Source organism: Notolepis coatsorum (assembly GCF_963971535.1).
Source record: "Notolepis coatsorum genome assembly, chromosome: 5".
NCBI classification, from domain to species: Eukaryota; Metazoa; Chordata; class Actinopteri; order Aulopiformes; family Paralepididae; genus Notolepis; species Notolepis coatsorum.
Window position 1 is genome coordinate 174,164,739 of NC_140169.1, and position 20,744 is coordinate 174,185,482.

The 20,744-nt window shown below is 44.1% G+C and overlaps 1 protein-coding gene across 1 annotated transcript; it reads right to left on the bottom strand.

Annotated features, from left to right (window-relative positions):
• Positions 1 to 2,168: 2,168 nt before the first annotated feature.
• Positions 2,169 to 13,419, bottom strand: LOC311227977 (rho-related GTP-binding protein RhoE-like). Its single transcript, XM_084313862.1, has 5 exons — positions 12,984 to 13,419; positions 12,772 to 12,859; positions 5,402 to 5,511; positions 3,896 to 4,021; positions 2,169 to 3,181 (listed from the first exon to the last, which is right to left on the bottom strand). Exons 1-5 carry the CDS (start codon positions 13,086 to 13,088, stop codon positions 2,939 to 2,941), a joined length of 672 nt encoding a protein of 223 aa, XP_084169988.1. The 5' UTR covers positions 13,089 to 13,419; the 3' UTR covers positions 2,169 to 2,938.
• Positions 13,420 to 20,744: the final 7,325 nt, after the last annotated feature.

The window sequence follows — 20,744 nt, forward strand, 5'->3', positions numbered from 1 at the left end:
ATGAAAAATGGCATATCATACATATTTGCATGAGATAGAAAAAATAAATAAAATATCTAGTTACATAAGCCCCCCCCCCCCCCATGTTGAATATGACTATGAGACATAGTATTTGAGGACTGGGCTTATGTAAATATACTATCCCCTGGCAGTCTGTGTTCTCGTCTTGAGAAATCTGGGCGTGCCTGTTGGGGATTATATTCCTCTCGGCCCAAACTGAATATTTACCCATTCACGCAGCCAACACTATTCTACAGAGAGCTCTCTATTGTCAGAAACCATTCACACTTCTTCGCTGATGGAATTTTGGAGTGCAGTGTCTAACGCACCCCTTCAAACAGGTTGCTGACTCCAGTAAATCCCCTTAAATAACATCTTTTGGCCACGTCAATATCGTAGCGTATCGTAGCGTAATTAGATCACAGAGATAACAAATTCAAAGAATGTCCCAAAATTATTTTTAATCACTGGGTCAGAATTGTGTGAATGGTTCCTCGAATGGGGGTGTGAAATTGCAAGCGGCCAGTTTACGCTCATCAAGTCATTTGAGAATTTTATCCTACATGGCATTTAAAAGTTCATGTTATAACTGTTTAATGAAACGTGGGATTCGTTTGGACGTCAAATTCACATTCATGGTCATTTTATGTTGCGTTATCTTGGTCTGCTGCAGAGAAACAAGCACATACGTTGTGATAAGCTGTGACAAATCCAGCTACAGAAAACCAACCATTCGTCCGTTTTTTTTATTTTATGTCTTGATGCTTCAAACTGAGCACTGTGGCCACTATCTGTATTAACTTCATTGTCCGTGATTAATCACAGTGTTGTCATGTGGTCCCTTTTGATGGATTTGCCCATTTCTATTTATTTATTTTACAAGTTTTTCCCCATGTACAAATGTCACAAGTTTTATGATGATTTGAAAGAAATGCCCATTTATGAAGTGTCTGGTCCAAATGCTCCTGACCAATGTGGTTATAATTAGACCAATAATGTGTAGATGGCGGTGCAAGACATGTGCTTTGCGGCACCCCTGATTTGTCTATTAGAACGCATTTGCGTTCTAGTTTCTTTCCTTTCAGCGAGGCTACGCTGCATGCATGTCTTTTTGTGAAATGTAGCATAAGAATAACAATCTCCTCAATATCACGCAGTGATTTACCCCGATTACCCATCATCACTGCTAAGAATAGCATGTAATTTTGCAGAAGATCACGCTGAACATCATGACACCGGAGTGACCCACTTCCAAACATGTCTGATCGCTGGCGGTGAGGAAGGAAGCTTTGCATAAAACAAGCTGAACAATGATTTACCTAATGTAGTCCAGATGACCAGTCTCACCTGTTCCATCCTGGCTAGTGAAAACCACTATCCTGACACAACAGCGCAGCAATACACTGTACAACAGCAAGGCTGAGGATACCTGCTGACCTCCTGATAGCTCTGTCTTACTTACTTACTTACTTACTTACTTGCATTCACAAAATGGGTTGGACCCTATCCATGCTGATGAATATGAATGTTGTATGATATTGTGACACCTTTGAATCAATAATGTAGTTACATAAAGACCCCCTCTATCATTTTGACAAATAAATGACCGACATGTTCATACAGACAACTAAATAGAAAGAAAAAAAGAGGGACATTGACCGTAACCCTTGATATCACAGCATCTTTTTCTTGTAAAGACACTATTCTCAAGAATCGAATGCTTGTCATTGGTGAGGCTTGTGGAAGTGTCATGAAAACAGATTGGTATGGTGGGCTGCTGGGGGAGCATAAGGGTGGTTCACCCATACGTGAGTCATGTGATCAGAGCTCCTGCAGCGCACCCACAGATAGGAGAGCAGAGAGAAAGAGAGAGCGGAGAGCCCTCAGAAAAGTCACGATAACCAGGACACACAGCCGAGCTGACGGAGCTGCACGTCACTCGAGCTATTGTCTCCCTCCTCCAACTACAGAGAAGGAAGATTGCATCTGGTCTGATTTTCACCGAAAAGCCAGATTTGGCTCGGGAGAATGTCTGGTAGAGCTTAAAAATAGAGCTACCAAAGCCTTAAATGCTCTTCATCTAGAACCGTATAGACCTCCATAAAGCCGGGCATGCTCCAAGAAGTAAGTGGATTCACACAAATAAAGCACAGCCGCAGTGGTAAGCTTATGGTTTTATAAGCAAAGATTCATACATAGAAACCACATTTTCTTAATAAACAACATTTTTCACATTGAAAACGGGAGGTTTCGGGGAAAATAACCATTTTGTCACCGTTTTAGAATAAAACCTCAGGGGAAGGCAAAAAGTCACGAAAGGCCAGAAGTAATCAGGAACAACCTATGGCATGCAGGGTTTGGTTAAACAGCTAAATATATCAACATACTAGTGTCCAACCTTGCCAGACGGTGTAGCCTAACGTGTTATTTCCAGCATGTTGCCTCAAACAACTTTGGTTCCAACAAAACAAAATCACAAAGCACACAGAAACGCGGTACCTTTAACGCTTCTGAAAACGAAGCTATTCACTAGTCAAGCTTTCAACGACCCTGCTTTCATTCTCAACTACGTTGTTTAAATTGAGAGTTCATAATAGGACCAGGGGTTATTTCCGAGTCTCTCCACAGAGTGTTCCACTGCATGTAGTTAATGTGCCAAAGCCTTTGCCGTGGCTGGGTTCGGGCCTCCAAACACTGTCCTCAATCCGAGTTAGCCCAGGAGAACACAGCAAGCTAGCACAAGTAAGTCCATTTAGACTGCTTAGATAACATTCTACTTCATTTTACAGGTAATAAAAGCACACAATAGCAACCCACACTTCGTCAAAAAATGTCTCCCCTCGTTCAGTTCACGCCCCGGTATGAAGCGAAGGAGGAAGAAACGGTCCGTTGGGTGGGTTTGCTTCTCCAGTATTGTCCGTAAAAACAAATCTCTCGTTCACATCACAGCACAGGTCTTGGCTTTAGTCTGCTGGAAGTCCGTCACCGCGGCGGGCAGCTCCCCTCGACTGTGGGAGGTCCTCTTGGCGGCCCTGGAGGACTTGCTGCGCTTGACGCTCTTATTGTTCTTGTTGACGCAGGCCAACGTGGCCACGTGGAAGATGTCCCTGACGCTGTTCTCGGACTGCAGGGAGGAACACTCGATGTAGGGAGCGTTCAGCTGCTTGGCCATGTTGGAGCCCTGGGAGAGAGAGAGAGAAACCGCCGCCATCAGTCTCGAGCTGATTATCATCAGGTTTTTCCTCATCGTTCCGTATCATTGCTCAAAAGGATCGTTTTTTGTGCTGGTAATTAAGGATATATAGCGCAAACAAGGAGACACAGCATCGTAGATGGTGCGATGCCTGTGAGTGAGTGAGTGAGTGAGTGAGTGAGTGAGTGAGTGAGTGAGTGAGTGAGGGAGTGAGTGAGTGAGTGAGTGAGTGAGTGAGTGAGTGAGTGAGTGAGTGACGAGTGAGTGAGTGAGTGAGTGAGTGAGTGAGTGAGTGAGTGAGTGAGTGAGTGAGTGAGTGAGTGAGTGAGTGAGTGAGTGAGTGAGTGAGTGAGTGAGTGAGTGAGTGAGTGAGTGAGTGCGTGAGTGAGTGAGTGACATTGTCGGCTTAAGAATTTCTAATTGAACTATCACATACAGATATGTAGATAATGATGAGCCATGGGACTAAAATGTCTCTGTAAAACTCTCCTTGAAGTGTTGCTCACACTTCAACACACATTTATTACTGAATTATAACTGGGTTATAATCATATTGGACTGTGGTGTATAACACATTATAACGTAATCAATACGAATATAACTCCTTTTTTTGCAATGGATATCAGTGAAGTGTTATAAAGCACTTGTGATGTCACACAATGATGTTCTAGCATATCCCTCCCTCTATTCTAAAACACCCACCTGGTCGTATGACACTGGCGTCTGTCTGCTGTGGGACTTGGTGAACAGGTCCGTCCGGAGGTCCGACTTGCATCCCACCAGCAGCATCTTGGTGTTGGGACAGAATTCCTGGATCTCTCCTCTCCACTGGAGGGGATACGAATTGGGAAGCGATTAACAGTCTGATCCTCACGTGTGTGTGTGTGTGTGTGTGTGTGTGTGTGTGTGTGTGTGTGTGTGTGTGTGTGTGTGTGTGTGTGTGTGTGTGTGTGTGTGTGTGTGTGTGTGTGTGTGTGTGTGTGTGTGTGTGTGTGTGTGTGTGTGTGTGTGTGTGTGTGTGTGTGTGTGTGTGTGTGTGTGTGTGTGTGTGTGTGTGTGTGTGTGTGTGTGTGTGTGTGTGTGTGTGTGTGTGTGTGTGTGTGTGTGTGTGTGTGTGTGTGTGTGTGTGTGTGTGTGTGTGTGTGTGTGTGTGTGTGTGTGTGTGTGTGTGTGTGTGTGTGTGTGTGTGTGTGTGTGTGTGTGTGTGTGTGTGTGTGTGTGTGTGTGTGTGTGTGTGTGTGTGTGTGTGTGTGTGTGTGTGTGTGTGTGTGTGTGTGTGTGTGTGTGTGTGTGTGTGTGTGTGTGTGTGTGTGTGTGTGTGTGTGTGTGTGTGTGTGTGTGTGTGTGTGTGTGTGTGTGTGTGTGTGTGTGTGTGTGTGTGTGTGTGTGTGTGTGTGTGTGTGTGTGTGTGTGTGTGTGTGTGTGTGTGTGTGTGTGTGTGTGTGTGTGTGTGTGTGTGTGTGTGTGTGTGTGTGTGTGTGTGTGTGTGTGTGTGTGTGTGTGTGTGTGTGTGTGTGTGTGTGTGTGTGTGTGTGTGTGTGTGTGTGTGTGTGTGTGTGTGTGTGTGTGTGTGTGTGTGTGTGTGTTGGCCAGAGACTGACTGGGGCCTTGCAGAGCGGGAGTTTGAGAGAGAGAAACAGAGTGGTGCTTATGTTCCCCTCCAGCCTATCAGCCCTCCATCTCTACCTCCCTTTCGGGACCATGCACACTCGTCATCACAGGTCAAAGGGCAGACTTTACTATAGCTGTGTCTGGAACTCTCCTGGGAAATAAGTGGTCAGACTACCTCTTAACCTCATGTGAGGGTCAGTGGTACGATCCTGTCCCCTCCCTCAGTGGTACGATCCTGTCCCCTCCCTCAGTGGTATGATTCTAGCCTCCCTCAAGTTGATGCCGTTTCCATGACGACAACATGGAAGCTCAGCTGCCACCGGTCCCAAGCCAGCCCCAGAAGTTTACTTCAGTGACTAAACCTTCAGATCATAGAGACCTTGTAAACTTCACAACAGACACACTAGCCTCTGCATTTAAGCCACCAAGCCCTTAACTTCATTGTCTTCCACTAATTAGCACCTTCAACATCAGATCATATTCACCTGAGTCATTTATACCAAATTGCTGTTTTGCGATTCATTCCTGTGTCAACCATGCCCTATCAATGAAATTGGGCAATATTCAAAAAGAGCAGTTTCAGGCCAAATCACTCACCTTCTTAAACACACTGTCCAGGGTCTCCGGTCTGCTGATGTCGAAGCAGATGAGCACCGCGTCAGCATCGGGGTAAGAGAGAGGTCGCACGTTGTCATAATAAGGTGAACCTGCAATTGAAAGTATAGTCGATGTCAAATGTAGCACAGAGTAAACGTAATGGCTCTCACAGTTACTTTCAAGTACCGTAGTCCTATTTCACACAGAGGTTCCAAAGGAGCACACTACTAGGGTATATTTAAGGGATGAGAACAATCATCTTAAAGGGAGTTCAGATGTTTGGACATTGCCATTGTATGAAATACTTGCCAGTAGTGTTGCGGATGCAAAGCTATTAGCTTACTTACTAGGGGTGGGAATCGCCAGAGACCTCACGATACGATACTATCGCGATACTTGCGTCACAATACGATAGTATCGCGATACTAAATATATTGCGATATGCTGAGTATTGCGGAATTTTTTTTTATTTAAAAAAAATTTGGCTCAAATTTAATTTATTACCTTTTTTCAACTGCAAAGTAAAACTTTGTCAACATGTTTTATCTAATAAAATAAAGTTCAGTCTGTTCATCTCACTTCAATCATTTGTATTGCAGAACATGGTATTTTCTCAAGCAGACAGATGTAAACACTGTAATCTGTGTTGCATGTACCTGACAAACTGAACTGTTTGTATTACAGTCATATTCCAACTTAACTGAATGCACATGTGTGTGTGTGTGTGTGTGTGTGTGTGTGTGTGTGTGTGTGTGTGTGTGTGTGTGTGTGTGTGTGTGTGTGTGTGGACTACTGTACTATTACAGGTATTGCAATGAACAATGCAACTTCCTTATACAAAAATAAATAAAAAACAAAATAAATGAATTTATGAATAATTAAATATCGATACTTGGCGTCCCTGTATCGATACAGCAAAGTATCGCGATACTACTACGTATCGATTTTCCCCCCCACCCCTATTAATTACAGAGCTCCGTGGCTGGAGTTCTGGCCGGAACAGAACCGGGACGCTTTAGACGGCCAGCAAACGGCAGAAACGGGGTTGCAAAAACCAACGCATTTTAATCCACACCACAACAAGCAGGCAAAGAGTTAGCCACCTCCAAAATAAAACCGCGGTCCTCCAGCATTTTGAAACAGCTGCCGCGTTACCAGTGAAGCGGCTCCAGCGTGCAGTGATACACCGGCTTCTTCAGAGAAACAGAATAGCGCCACGTGATTGCGGAATCCATAGTGGCGGAGGACGATGGTTTTGTTGTAGAAATAGGAAACCCTTTTGCCTGCATGTCGCCGTGTGGATTACAACTTTTTGGTTTCGTGCCCCCGTTTGCTTTTGGTTCGCTCAGAAACCCAACCAGAACTCCCGACCGCGGGACTCGCTAAGTAGGCTAATAGTTTTGCTTCCACTACACTACCGGCGAGTATTTTATACAACTTAAAGTAAAAATAAATCGGAACTATCCCTTTATCGTTGCACGGCAGCTGGCGTCTGGCGTGTCAGGTTACAAACATCAAAGACCCGGAGGAAGCCGAGATCTGAAGTTTGGACATTCAGAAATGAACCGCTCGTGTGTTTGTCTTCCTTAAACTAGCACGCAAATTATAGCGCTTTATAATCTCAGAGGGATTACGCTCTTATCAAACGTAATGACAGGACACGAGACATGCAATCTTTTTAGAATATTACCGCCACAGCGGGGGGGGGGGGGGGGGGGAGAATAATCAAATTGAGGGTGAAAAACAAAACTCCAGTGTGAGTTACCAGATGTGTTTATGAAAGCTATGTGGTAGCTGAGTCAGGCTGCAGAGGCTCCAGCAAGCCATGTGAATCAGACTGATCCCAGCGTACTGTAAACGAGGAGAAACTCCCCCATTCCCTTTCCAACAATACACACACAGAGACTTGCACAATGGACACGCTATTCCCAGGCATGGCTCGGATTACAGCGGTGTAGGCAACATTCCATTACACTATCCAACGCACAAAATCCGCCATGGTCTTTTTCTTTTTTCTTTCTTTCTTTCAGGAAAGTACATGAGATGACGTGCACACAGTATATCCTGTCGTCGGTGATGTTAATGGTATGAGCACAAAACAATCGGAAACATGACCCTGTGTGACCTGAATATTTTGCACGGGAGAGAATAGTGGCTCGGTCGGGATGGATACAGTGGAATGTACCCCGGGGATGACTTTAGGCCACCGACGCTCTGTTTATGCGCCAAATCTCAAGAGGATCACGTTGCACGATCCAGGTAGAGCGACCTGTCCGGAAGACTCTCTAATTTCCCTGCAGTGAAGAATGTAGCAGAGGATTAGGCTACTTCGTTTCCCAGACTGAGGTGGTCTCTGAGTTCTGCGATGAGGGTAGGGCCTGGAACAGTGCTTCAACACAGATGCAAGGGAGACCCAATGCCCCCCCCCCTCCCCCAGTCCTTGCTTGGTTCAGGTTTTGACCAGGCTAGATGGTGACTAACCCAGGAAGGAGGAGGAGACCCCATGATAATGTGTCGCACTGTCTCTTCAAACAGGCTTCCTTGCGGGAAAACAGTGAGGCGTTTCCGAGAGGAGAGGGTTGTGTCATTCCGTCAGGGGCTCGGTGTCAACATTTTCTTTTTTTCTCCTCCGGAACACAAAGGGGTGTAGGATAACGGAGCTCGCTGAATCGCTCCATTGAATTCTAAAGAAGTGGAGGGCCAGTATGCTATTTCATGGCATTACCGAAAGTCATAACAATCACTCCAAAAACCTGATCTATTACGTTTCAATGTGACTTTTTTTTCAACCCCCTCATAGCCGAGATGTTTTGATACACCAAATGGAATCCAGATGGTCGACCCTGAACCAGCACGGCCGGGGTCTAAAAACGCCAATGACACCATCAGTTTTGTTCGGTTTTCATTCTGAATTCACCGAAACACAAAACTCAACCTGTGTCAGAATTCTCAGGAGTGAGTTCCCTGCATGGGGGGGGGGAGGGGGGGGTTGGCCCCCTGTTTTTTTTTTTTTTTTTTTTTTTACACGCAAGAGTTCCTTAAAAAAATGTGTGCTGTGATTTTGACGCCCCACCCTCCACGTTTTCCAAATGAGCGCAAATCCACACCGGCAGATGTAAACAATGATGAAATATTTTCACGTCTGGGGAGTCAGGTTTCTTATGTTAAACAAACAGAGTGGAGGCCCTTATTTTCATAGCCCTCTCACCGCAGCATCATCTTTGAGACGTCTCCACCGCTCTGCGTGAGGGATTTGTGAGTCTAGCTTTGGTGTGAGGGGCTTTTCCAAACGGGAACATTAAATCTGCTTTTGAATGGGCACTGATGATTAAATGATTAAAATGGAAGAATTTGAAAGGAATTGGATGCGTAGGTAGGGTAAGAATGAGAGGAACTCTCAATCCGTCTACCTTGATAACGTGCGGCGAGGTGTGTTCTTTCTCTTCTGATCTTCTAGTCCCGGGTTGATTAATCAATACTGTCAGGGGGCAGCGCTGCTTGAAAACATCAAGCAGCGCCTGTTACCGCAAAACACACGCTGTGTGAGTCCTCTCTTCATACTAATCAAATATCTCTGGTGCCATTCGCATCTAAATCCTATCTACTCCGTATTGCATCCCGAGAAATAAATAATCAAGTGAGACCCTATTTCATTGCTGTGGTAATCCACATCCCTTACCACTGGCCTTTTCCACTGGTGCCGAGTGCAGACTATTATCCTATAGCATAGCATTGATCTTGCAACGGGCCTATGTACTGTATGGGTGTAATGACCTTTAAAAAAAAATATATATATATGGGTTACGGTGCTATTCTCTGTTGCAATTCATCATGTATGTGCCACGCAAAGGTCTAGTTATGTATGATGAGTAGGAATCTGATGGTAAGAGACAAGAAGACCATCCGCGGTGTGAGAGGATTATGCGAGAGACCACCTTCAAGAGATGGTAAACCGCTTTGCCGCCTTGGCTGTTCGGGTTTATGTTGAGTCAACTGTGTCTCAACGGGATGCATTCATAATTATGGATGGTTTTAATGAGAAGATGTGGTGCACAACGACAGAATAAGGATGATAAAAAGCCAGGTGCCACGAAGAGCCTCCACAGATAAGAGGACCTTGGTGCACTCAATATCCACTCCCCAAAAATAATACGGAACGACTATCTCCAAACGACTTGCCCTGTTCACAAGGTTATCAAAACAGATGTTATCACATCCCTATATTATGACAAGAAGGGGACGCCACTGGAATGTCTCAGATGTGGTCCTAGTGTGTGTGTGTGTGTGTGTGTGTGTGTGTGTGTGTGTGTGTGTGTGTGTGTGTGTGTGTGTGTGTGTGTTTCTTTATGTGTGTTTGTGTCTGTGTGTGGTGTGTGTGTGTTTCTTTCTGTGTGTTTGTGTGTGGTGTGTGCATGGGCGTGTATGAGCGACTGAGTGTGCCGTGAGGTCAGCTCTTCCTGATTTGTGGCGTAATCACCGAGCCGTGTCCTGGACAAACCTCCCAGGAGGCCACAATCAGCTGGAGGTCACAGAGGAAGCCTAAAAGATCTCACTCCTCCCCAAACCCCCCACCTCCCCCACATCCAGCCCCCCACTAGAGGAGCACACAGCAGGCAGAGCAGCAGGCAGCTGGGGGGGGTGGGTACAGCCCAATCTCTGCAGTCTGGCTACAGGAGGTAATTACCTCCAGACCTGGGGCTGCAGGAGATCCCCAGAGATATAATCTGATGAGTGTGTGAGAACGGGAGAGGCTTTATAAAACAAGTAATGTGAGAGGACAGCCAAGGCCCCCAAAGTGAACATTTGTATTTGTTGGCCATTAGATGCACTGGACCACTCCCTAATTCAGTTTATTGCCTATGTGGAGAGACAAAAAAAACTAGTGCTGTCAATAGATACACTTTCTTTTACTAATTAATCTCACAATTTTCTGTAATTAATCTAGATGAATCTAGATTAAAAACTGCATGTTTCTACTTAAGACCGAAGCCTTGTAACAGATATTTACTTGAGTAAAATCATGGAATTAATGTAAAATCAACACAAAGAAAGTATATTTAGATTCAAAGACTATTTTAATAGCTTTCGTTTAATACAGTTTCTCTCCTGTGAAATACAAATGTTCAACAAAACCATCAACATTGATTCAGCTAGGCCGCTTTCTTATATTATATTGAACATGTTTCACTCCATAGATGAATCTAGATTCATTTTCTTTAACGCTTTAAATAATTTGTATTAATCTCCAGAGTTAAAGCATTCATTTTGACAGCCCTAAAAAAAACACCACAATTCTGGAAGGCTATCGAATAATGCCGTCCAGTTAGGTGTGACAAACAGGTGGTTGAATGTTTTGTAGATTCAGCTGCACCTCTCATCCTCCACAGCGAGTTGTGGCCATCTTGTAAGACTTAACTCGCACAATGCCATTAACAGTGTTGATCTGGCTATTCCCTCTTCACAGTCAGAAATGTAGCCAATGTTTCAGTGGAATCTGACCCTCGGAATGTTTCCAAGACCGTTGCTTCCCCTGGATTCCAGACAGGGAGCGTCAGTCTTTTACTAGAGAGACTACTCGAGACTTACAGTAAATTACCCACACATAGTTATCTCCACCAGGCAGCAGCCTGGAGGATATCGTGTGTATGTGTGTGTCACAGTGTGTGTGTATCTGTCTGCAGGAAATCTTGCAAACTTCAAGGCCGATTGGTCTAATATTAATTTTTTTGTATTCACTTTTCCTCCTCATTTTCTATTTTTCGTATAGCCAATTCTCCCCTCCCCTGTCTTGAACGTTGCTAGACTATGCCCCCCGCTAGTCGGTTGTAGTGAGGATAGAAGCCTTGCATCACGTGTCCCCTCCGGTACACAAGGAGGCAGCCTGTCGCATCTTTTCACCGCAACAGCGCGGACTCTCAGTGGCGAGGAGTAACGCGTGGGAGGCTCACGCTGCCCCCGATACTTCCTGTCTCTGCTGTGCAGGCGCCACCCAACCGACCTGTAGGAGTCGCTGTCCACAACGTCCAATCCCCACCCATCGACTTCCACCCGCTGACTCTGCCAAATGAGCCAGTACGACGGCCGGCCCAAGTCGAAGGCAATGCTGAGACTGGGATTCGATACCGGAGTCTCTTGCATTGGTGACAAGCGCAATCTCCGCTACGCCACCCAGCCGCCCCTGGTCTAATATTTTTTGTACACAATTACAACTATATGAACCTCCCACTCTCTCACTGATGGGCCGGGAGCTACTGGGGAGATGAACAAGTACGCCCGTTTGTGATTACTTTGCTTGAGTGAACAGCACACTTTAACTGCAGGGCTGTGTAGCTATTAAGATGCCAGAGGGGAATTCCTTGAATTGGACATTGAAATGGTAGCTATAGACGATATAGTATGGACAGAGTATGCAGGACCACCAGGCAAGTTGCTAAATGTCTGAAGAACGACATTGCTTGGTGGAAGAATGATATCAATCAATTATTGAATTTTCTGTTGCTGTGTTTTTATTTTACCTTGCCAGGTATACGTAGTTTATAATGTGTCTATATTTCCATACATTTCCCAACTATGGCTTCGCTTTGGGCCGAACAACGCCCCTTTAGGTGTGATATAATAACTATATACCATGGCCTGTCGTGAGCTATTGCTTAAATGTATCAGGAGATTACGTTTTTGCACCAGGGGCTACATCTAAAATGTATTAAAAAGTATTAACCTAGATATAGCTACTTCTGGTACTCTCTTATATCAACAGTGACACCAGGAATAGATATTTAAAAAAATATATATTATGCTTGACAATCCCATTTACCTGCAATATAAATTATTGGAATGATTCATCATTATCATTCATGATTCGTATACATATTCAATCATTGTTGGAGTGATTCATTTCACTATATGTCTTGTGTATGTATGTGATGAATAAACCTCTTGAATATTGAACACTGAAAAAGTTATATAATTAGATAAAACAGATGACATTGGGGACATAATTTGCAGTTGAAAGAAGGTAATAAAATGCAATTTATCGCAATATTGTGACATTACAATATCGTGACTCTAGTCTGTGTAATAATGTAATAATATTGTTGTGGTGATTTCCCACCTGTAGATAACAGCCGTGTTGTTTTGCGCATATCAAGTTTTCTTCCAACATAAGAGGACAAATGTGCATTCTAAACATTCTGGAAAGCCCCCTAATCGCTCCAGCATATATAGGCATACCTCCTGGTGGAGATTTTGCACTATACTAGTTTCAATCCGTTCCTGCCCATTCAACCACGAATGAAGAATCCAAGCTCAAGAGCGCATTTTAGTTACTATAATAAACTGTCCTCTGTCTCCTGCAGAGAACTGATCCTTACCTGAAGTGTCCCAGAGGCGAAGTTCAACTCTCTGCATGTCAATCTCAAAACTGGCCGTGTAGTTCTCGAATACTGTGGGGATGTATCCCTGCAGATTGAATCAATAAAGGAGGACAATTTACGCCTCGACCGATGGAATAATATAATTATATGAACAGAATGCCTGCTGCCATAACGGCGCAGTGATCATAAAGGTATCGTGCAGGACTTACCTCGGGGAAGCAATCTTTCGCAAACACGTTCAATAGAGCCGTTTTCCCGCATTGACTGTCTCCAACGACCACAATTTTGCATTTGACGTTCGGATTTGAATCCATCCTGCTGGTCCAAAAATGTAAAAACAATTCCGATGCTTTATTAATTAAGAAGATGTCAGTTTCAAAAGAAACCAAACCCCGTTCCGTTTACTTTACGATTCCTCAAATATATTCCAGAGAGAGGGAGATGAACAAAATCGCATCCCGGTGGCTGCAAAGAAGAAGGACTATTCTGCCAAGGAGTTGAAACTTTTAAAGTATGTCTGATTGAAATCTTCTTTTGGAAAACGGGGAAGATCTTTGAGATTAAATGTTATTATTCCTCCTTACAGCTGCTCGACATCTTCTCTCTTTATGACTGCAGCTGCTTTGAAGACGGTCCACCAGAGCCGAGCTATCAGGCGAGTTTGAGAAGAGTTCTTGGTTGCGGAGACTCCTATTTCAGAGGAGAGAGGAGGGCGCTGCGCTGCGCGTAAAGGCTTGGAGAGCCTGGTCCAGCCTCCAAGTCCTAACATACCAGAGGATGATGAACCGGTAAAGGAATTCCGTTCCAGATGATCAGAAACATGTTTAAATTCTGGGATAGTAAATTCTGGGATAGAAGAAGCTCAAAATGTTTGGAGCGTTTGAAGAGCATGGAGAATATAACAGAACAACTATTAGTTATCTCTCTCTCACTATGAATTGAAAATGGGGGACCCTGATGTAAACAAGACACACGTCTTTCTCTGGTCTGCATCCCTTTAACAATTGTGTGTATTGAGCCGTACTGTACTGTACCCATTCTGCAATCTGTTAAATAAAGTTTTCATTCATCCATCCATTCATCATTCATTCATTCATCCATTCATCCATTCATTCATTCATTCATTCATTCATTCATTCATTCATTCATTCATTCATTCATTCATTCACTTCCAGATGATCAGAGACTGTTTAAATTCTGGGATAGAAGAAGCTTAAAATGTTTGGAGCTTTTGAAGAGCACCCCTCCTACCAACCTCCTACCCACCAACCTCCTCCAATGTACAGTTTCTTCGTCAAATGTATATACTCTATTTTTTAGACTCTTTTTGTATCAAAAACAGTACTGTATTTGTAAATCTGGTATGTCATAAATGTATAGATGTAGCAGTGAGTACTGTCTATCTGTGTGTTATGTATGTCATATATGTTACGATGAATTGAAAATGGGGGACCCTGATGTAAACAAGACGAAAGTCTTTCTCTGGTCTGCATCCCCTTAACAATTGTGTGTATTGAGCTGTACTGTACTGTACCCATTCTGCAATCTGTTAATACAATTTTCAATTAATCAATCAATCAATGGTCTTGGAGAATATAACAGAACAGCTAGAAGTAGTTATCTCTCTCTCTCCCCCCCCCCCCCCCTCTCTATGTGTGTGTGTGTGTGTGTGTTTGTTTGTGTGTGTGTGTGACACCTGGTTTTCCTATCATTGTGGGGCCATTAGCCGGCCTCGACCCCACGAGGTTAATGAGCTATTTTAGGGTTAGGTTAAGGGTTGGATAAGGGGTAGGGTGAGGGGTTGGCATGTATACCGTTAGGGTAAGAGGTTAAGGAAGTAATGTTTATGGAATGTCCCCACAAGGCATGATACTAATAATAATCTTAAAGTGCTGCACTGTGTGTACTACTGTGTAATAGGTGCAATAGCCACATAAAACAACCATACAACCATAAAACAACCAACAATCCAAAATTAATTAACAACAGTAATAGACTAGGCAGAATTTCAGAAAATGTGCTTTTATACAGTGCTGAAGGCATTTCATGTTTATTTTTGGTACACAACATTTCTAGGGGTATTAAGGGGTGCTGAATCCAAATCTGCTGTATACCAAGCTCAAAAATGTCAAATAAGGCCTCAAAATTGAGAAATCCAACATGGCCGCCAGCACCAGGCCCTCTCTCCACAAAAACAGGTGCTAAACCCACAGTTTTTATTCTACTGACATGAAAGTTTGCACAGAACATCTGCACCTATGGAGGAAGAAAGTAGGAATATAGCTGGGGTGCAACCATGAGTAACAGGGTGTTTTTGACTGTCTAACTGTAATCTTTGTATAGGCGAGGATACAAAAAATGACATTTCTTCAGTGTTTGCAGGAATACTACAGCAATTTGGTAATAACTGTACAGTGTTGGACACCAACATTAGAATCCCCCAAGTCTTAGCTTTCTTCAGGTACCAAGTTTATGCAAGTAGCTCTTATAAATCTGGATATATAAGCATTTTAATGTAAGCATGCTGTTTTAGGCGAATTTTCTAAAAATAAATGGTGGGGCTTAATGAGTTAAGTGTGACTACACAAGGTACAAACCTGAATTAAATGTGCTTTTGTAAGTTTTCTTACATACATCAACAAGGACGTAGTCACACCGGAGATTCAAGAATCCATACTTGGCGCAGAACACCTTGGACAGGCACAACTGAACATGTTTGTGGACAAACGTTTGTGTGAACCTCCAGATAGTGACCAGCACCTGAACCTGAAATCACCCATTCGAAAGAACAAAGCCAAGACATTTGCCTCTTTGTATGAAGTTGTGCAACTTTCCAAGAACAAGCAAAACACCATCAAAGTGGACAGGCAGATTCTACAAAGGCTCATCACAGCTTACAGAGCAGGTCGTAAGGTAGACCTTGACAATATCCTCCAGCATGAGCTCATGCCCATCCTGCCATCTCTGGCCACAACTAACGGGAGTCTACATTCCACCAACAAGTCTGTGTTAGCAAATATACTGACGAAACAAGTTAAAACCCCTGCAGATCTTACCCTTCAGGGACCCAGCTGCCTGGTCATTGATGGCCAAGCTCTGGTAATGGCACTCGGAAAGCCACCTGACACTACAACATTTGGTGACTATGCCAACAAGTTCACTGACACCGTGTTGAAGATGGGAGCAAAATACCAGAGGGTAGATGTCGTCTTTGACAGATACCATGACCAATCCATCAAAACAGGCACAAGGGTGAAACGCAAACAGTGCCACAGACCAGTACGTTGTGAAATCATGTTAAACTTCAATATGAACAGGCTGACTCTAGAGCTATGTGGCAGGGCCTCAGAACGATGACAGATTACAAAGGCACCTCCCTCAAACTGAACAGTGACATCCAACTGGCAAATTATCTCAATACCTTCTATGCAAGGTTTGAGGCGGTGAATAACAGCACCAGCCTACAAACCACTGCAATGGAGGGGGGGGGGGGGGGGGGGGCACTGCTGATGGAGACTCAGTGTTCAGGATAACAGAACATGAGGTGAGGAGGACGTTTAAGAAAGTGAATATCAGGAAGGCAGCAGGACCGGATGGTATCCCCGGCCGCGTCCTAAAAGTCTGTGCCGACCAACTGGCCCCGGTATTCACTGACATATTTAACCTGTCCTTAGAACAGGCTGTCTTCCCCACCTGTCTGAAGAAGTCCACCATTATCCCTGTACCCAAAAAATTCAAGCCTGCTTGCCTCAACGACTACCGCCCTGTAGCTCTCACCTCCATAGCCATGAAGTGCTTTGAGAAGCTAGTGAAGGGCTACATCTGTTCCTCCCTCCCCATCAACCTGGACCAGAGGCGGATTTAGGATTGTAGGAGATCCGGGGCTTAGCCCAGATAGGTGCCCGTGTAAGCGGGCACGGATTTTTTTAACTTCGACACCACAATTTTTTACTTATACCACCACCTTGAAAGTGTTAATATGCGTCTTTGTTTACGGTTTGATTATCACTGATACAAAGTAAAATAGTGCAGTGCAATAAAATAGTTAGTAAAATAGAATAAAATAATGCAATAGTGCATTGCAATAAAATAGTTATCATCGTATTTTTTCGGGAGGCCGGTAAGGAGTGCATTACAGTAGTCGAGTCAGCTTGAGATAAAGGCATGGATCTGGTTTTCAGCGTCCTTTTGATTTATAAATGGCCGTACTTTAGCTATGTTTCTAAGGTGGAAGAATTATGTTTTTGTCAACTTGTTGATTGTGATTTAAAGCTTAGGTCTGAGTCTACCATAACACCAAGACTTAACTCACTCAAATACAGTTAGCAGCTGGATAGACTACAGATGGAAATTAGCTTCTGCTAAATCTGGTGCAAACATATTTTCATGTAACAATGATGAATTGTCCATAAAAAAATATATATATATCCTTTTTTTCTTTTTCTTTTTTTTTTAAAATAGATTCAGGGCTTTTCAGAAAACATTCGGGGCTTGAGCCCAAGTAGCCACCCCCTAGCCCCGCCCCTGACCTGGACCCCCTGCAATTTGCATACCGCCCCAACAGGTCCACGGAGGACGCCATAGCCCATGTGCTGCACACAGCAGCATCACACCTGGACAAGAGGCAGGGGAACTATGTGAGAATGCTATTCATCGACTACAGCTCAGCATTCAATACCATAGTCCCCTCTAAACTCATAGCCAAGCTCACGGACCTGGGCTTGAACTATGACCTCTGCCAGTGGGTCTTGGACTTCCTGACGGGCAGACCCCAGGTGGTGAGAGCAGGCAACTGCACCTCCTCATCCATCACTCTCAACATAGGGGCCCCCCACATGACTGTGTGGCACAGCGGAACAACAACACAATCATCAAATTTGCTGACGACAGAGTTAGGGATGGGAATTGATAGGATTTTATAGATACGATTCCATTATCGATTCTGCTTATCGATTAGATTCTTTATCGATTCCCTTATCGATACCTGCTCAATTTATAATTTAAATAAATAAATTGGAAATGCAACAGAACTAAGCTGGTTAGAATAACAACATGCAACTTGACATTTCTGATTGTCATTTATTGTTGAGCCCCCATGTCAGGGGTGACAGTGGCTCAGGAGGTAGAGCAGTCGTCTGGCAATCCGGAGGTTCCCGGTTCAATTCCCGCTCCTCCCGGGCAGCGTGTCGATGTGTCCTTGAGCAAGACACTTAACCCCTAACTGCTCCCGATGAGCAGGTTGGCACCTTGCATGGTTGCCTCTGCCATCGTTGTGTGAATGTGTGAGTGATTGGGTAAAATGTAAGGAACAAATTGTAAAGTGCTTTGGATAAAAGCGCTATATAAAAAAGCAGCCATTTACCATGTCAGAAAAATACAAAAACTGTAAAAAATAAATCATTAACTATAGCCTACACTTAAATAAAATAATGTGTTTGAGATTCTCTTAAAATGTATTTATTGTTTTATTCTTAAACTAATTTAATCTATTGAATAACAGGTCGTTATTCCTCTGACTTCTGTCTCTCACTCTCACACACACACACACACACACACACACACACACACACACACACACACACACACACACACACACACACACACACACACACACAGAGCTCCCTCCCCGGGCCCCTGTCCTGTAAGGTATTGGCTTGTGTTGCTACACGGACACATTTGTATGTTGCACCACAGTACTTCCTGTCTTAGAGTACAGACTAGTAAACAAACACTCCGTCTCTTATTATATGTGAACTAAAGAGTACAAGGTTTACACAACAGCCCCCACCCGCTGTTTTATTGTATTTGTACCTGTACACTATCCGCTGTCAGCTGTTTATCTCTCTCTGAGAGCTTGATTAAGTAGCGTTAGCTCACGTTAGCTAGCGTTAGCTCCGCGGCTAATTTTAGCTCACCCTGAACTAAATCAATGACTAGGTTCTAAAGCATTCAAGTAGTTTTCACTGCACATAGAAGTAGCCAAACAGCGGGAGCATTTCGGGAGCATATTACCGAAACCCAGGCAATTTCGAGCCCTTAACACTTTGACTGCCATGAAACGTGTTTTGACGTCATTGCGGGCCATGCTCAAGTTGCCGGAGGAGCTGTACAGCGTCCTTATATCAATATTTCAAAAATCTGCGATCGGATTCATATGTCCCCTCCGCTGGCCTGAGATCCACCAGCAGGACCCACTGAGCTCTCTGGCGGTTCAGGAGCGCCATCTGGTGGCCGATCGGTGCAATCGCTTTAACAGGAAGTGGCATAGAGGTTGTGCTAGACGTCCGTAGTACTTCCGGGCGCTCGCTATAGGTCCCGGGACTCTGGCTCGTCACGCTACACAGTGATCGATTGCCAATAACTCGATAAACGACATGATTTGGACGTATATACCATTATACAAGCTGGAGATGGACCGGGTAAATTTACATCCCATAATGATAAGATTTCAACTCTACGATGATCGCCCAACGGCGCGCGGAGACTGGGGTGAGTTTCAGCGTGTAACGTTACCGTCTTCGATACTAACTGCTATTATCAACATTTGACCCACATTAGATGATTGGTATAACGCTGCCCACGGAATTATAAACGCCCCCTAGCCCATCCGGTCAACATCAGATGACGTGTAGTAACTTCTAGAAGTACGTCTAGTTGGAATTTTATATATTGCGCTGATTGCCATAAAACTGTATTGCATCATCAATATAATGCATTTGGGGCTATAGATCACGTTCTGGAGAAAGCTGCAGAAAGAGATGAAAACATACTTATACATTAGACCATACTTTACTATGAATATGTGAATGAAAAAGTTTAACGTTGCTACACAATGAACAATACATATAGGACTTTGAATGGGCCCTAATAATGGCAATGTAGCAATATAATTTAAAAAGTTATAGCCCTGCAAAGAAGGGGTACTTCTCCATAGACAAATAGAGCTGGCAATCTATGGTATATCATGAATTTAACCCAAGGCAACCAAAGTGTTAATGAATCAAATAGAGTCTGCCATGGCTACATGCTAACGCTAACGTTATTGCGCAACTGTAGGAAAAACCTGGCAGCGATAAGGGAATCGAAAGTCACGGGAGCCACACGGTTCCAGGCATCGGCCAATTAGGAACGGTTCCCAACGGGAACCGGTTTTCGATTCCATCCCTAGACAGAGTAGTGGTGGGCCTGATCTCTGCAAACGACGAGAGGGCCTACCTGGAAGAGTTTAAGGTTCTAGCGGGATGGTGTCAAGAGAACAGCCTCTCCCTGAACGTCAGCAAAACAAATGGGATGATTATGGACTTTAGGAGGTCGGGGTCAGGGACTACAGCCCCCTCAGCATCGACGGGGCACCGGTTGAGAGAGTGAACAGTTTTAAGTACCTCGGAGTCCACATATCCGAGGACTTGACATGGACCACACACATTGACAGTGTTATCAAGAAGGCACGACAATGCCTCTACTTCCTTAGGCGCTTAAGGAAGTTCAACGTGAGTCAGAAGATCCTCAAGAACTTCTACTCATGCACAATAGAGAGCATCCTGACTGGCAATATCACCTCCTGGTTTGGGAATAGCACTGCACAAGACCGCAGCAGACTACAGAGAGTGGCCCATTCAGCCGAACGCACAATTGAAGGTGGGCTTCCCACTCTCCAAGACATTAACAACAAGCAGTGCATGGGCAAGGCTAAGAGAATAATCAAAGACTCCAGCCACTCAAACAACTGCCTCTTTGAACTGCTGCGGTCAGGCAAGCGATATCGGAGTCTCATGGCAAGCACAGAGAGACTCAGAAGGAGCTTCTATCCCCAGGCCATCAGGCTGCTCAATGAATGAACAATGAACAATAAGCAAACTATCAACACACCCACAGCGCACATACACTCACTTAAATAAACAACACACTGTAGCACCCACTTTACCACTTTAGACACACTTTACACTTTTTTATATTTATATTATTGGTAA

Coding starts and splice junctions, on each gene's coding strand:
- LOC311227977 (XM_084313862.1), bottom strand. CDS start 13,088: ATGGATTCAAATCCGAACGTCAAATGCAAAATTGTGGTCGTTGGAGAC. Junction 12,860..12,983: donor CGAAAGATTGCTTCCCCGAG/GTAAGTCCTGCA, acceptor TTCAATCTGCAG/GGATACATCCCCACAGTATT. Junction 5,512..12,771: donor TCGCCTCTGGGACACTTCAG/GTAAGGATCAGT, acceptor TTTCAATTGCAG/GTTCACCTTATTATGACAAC.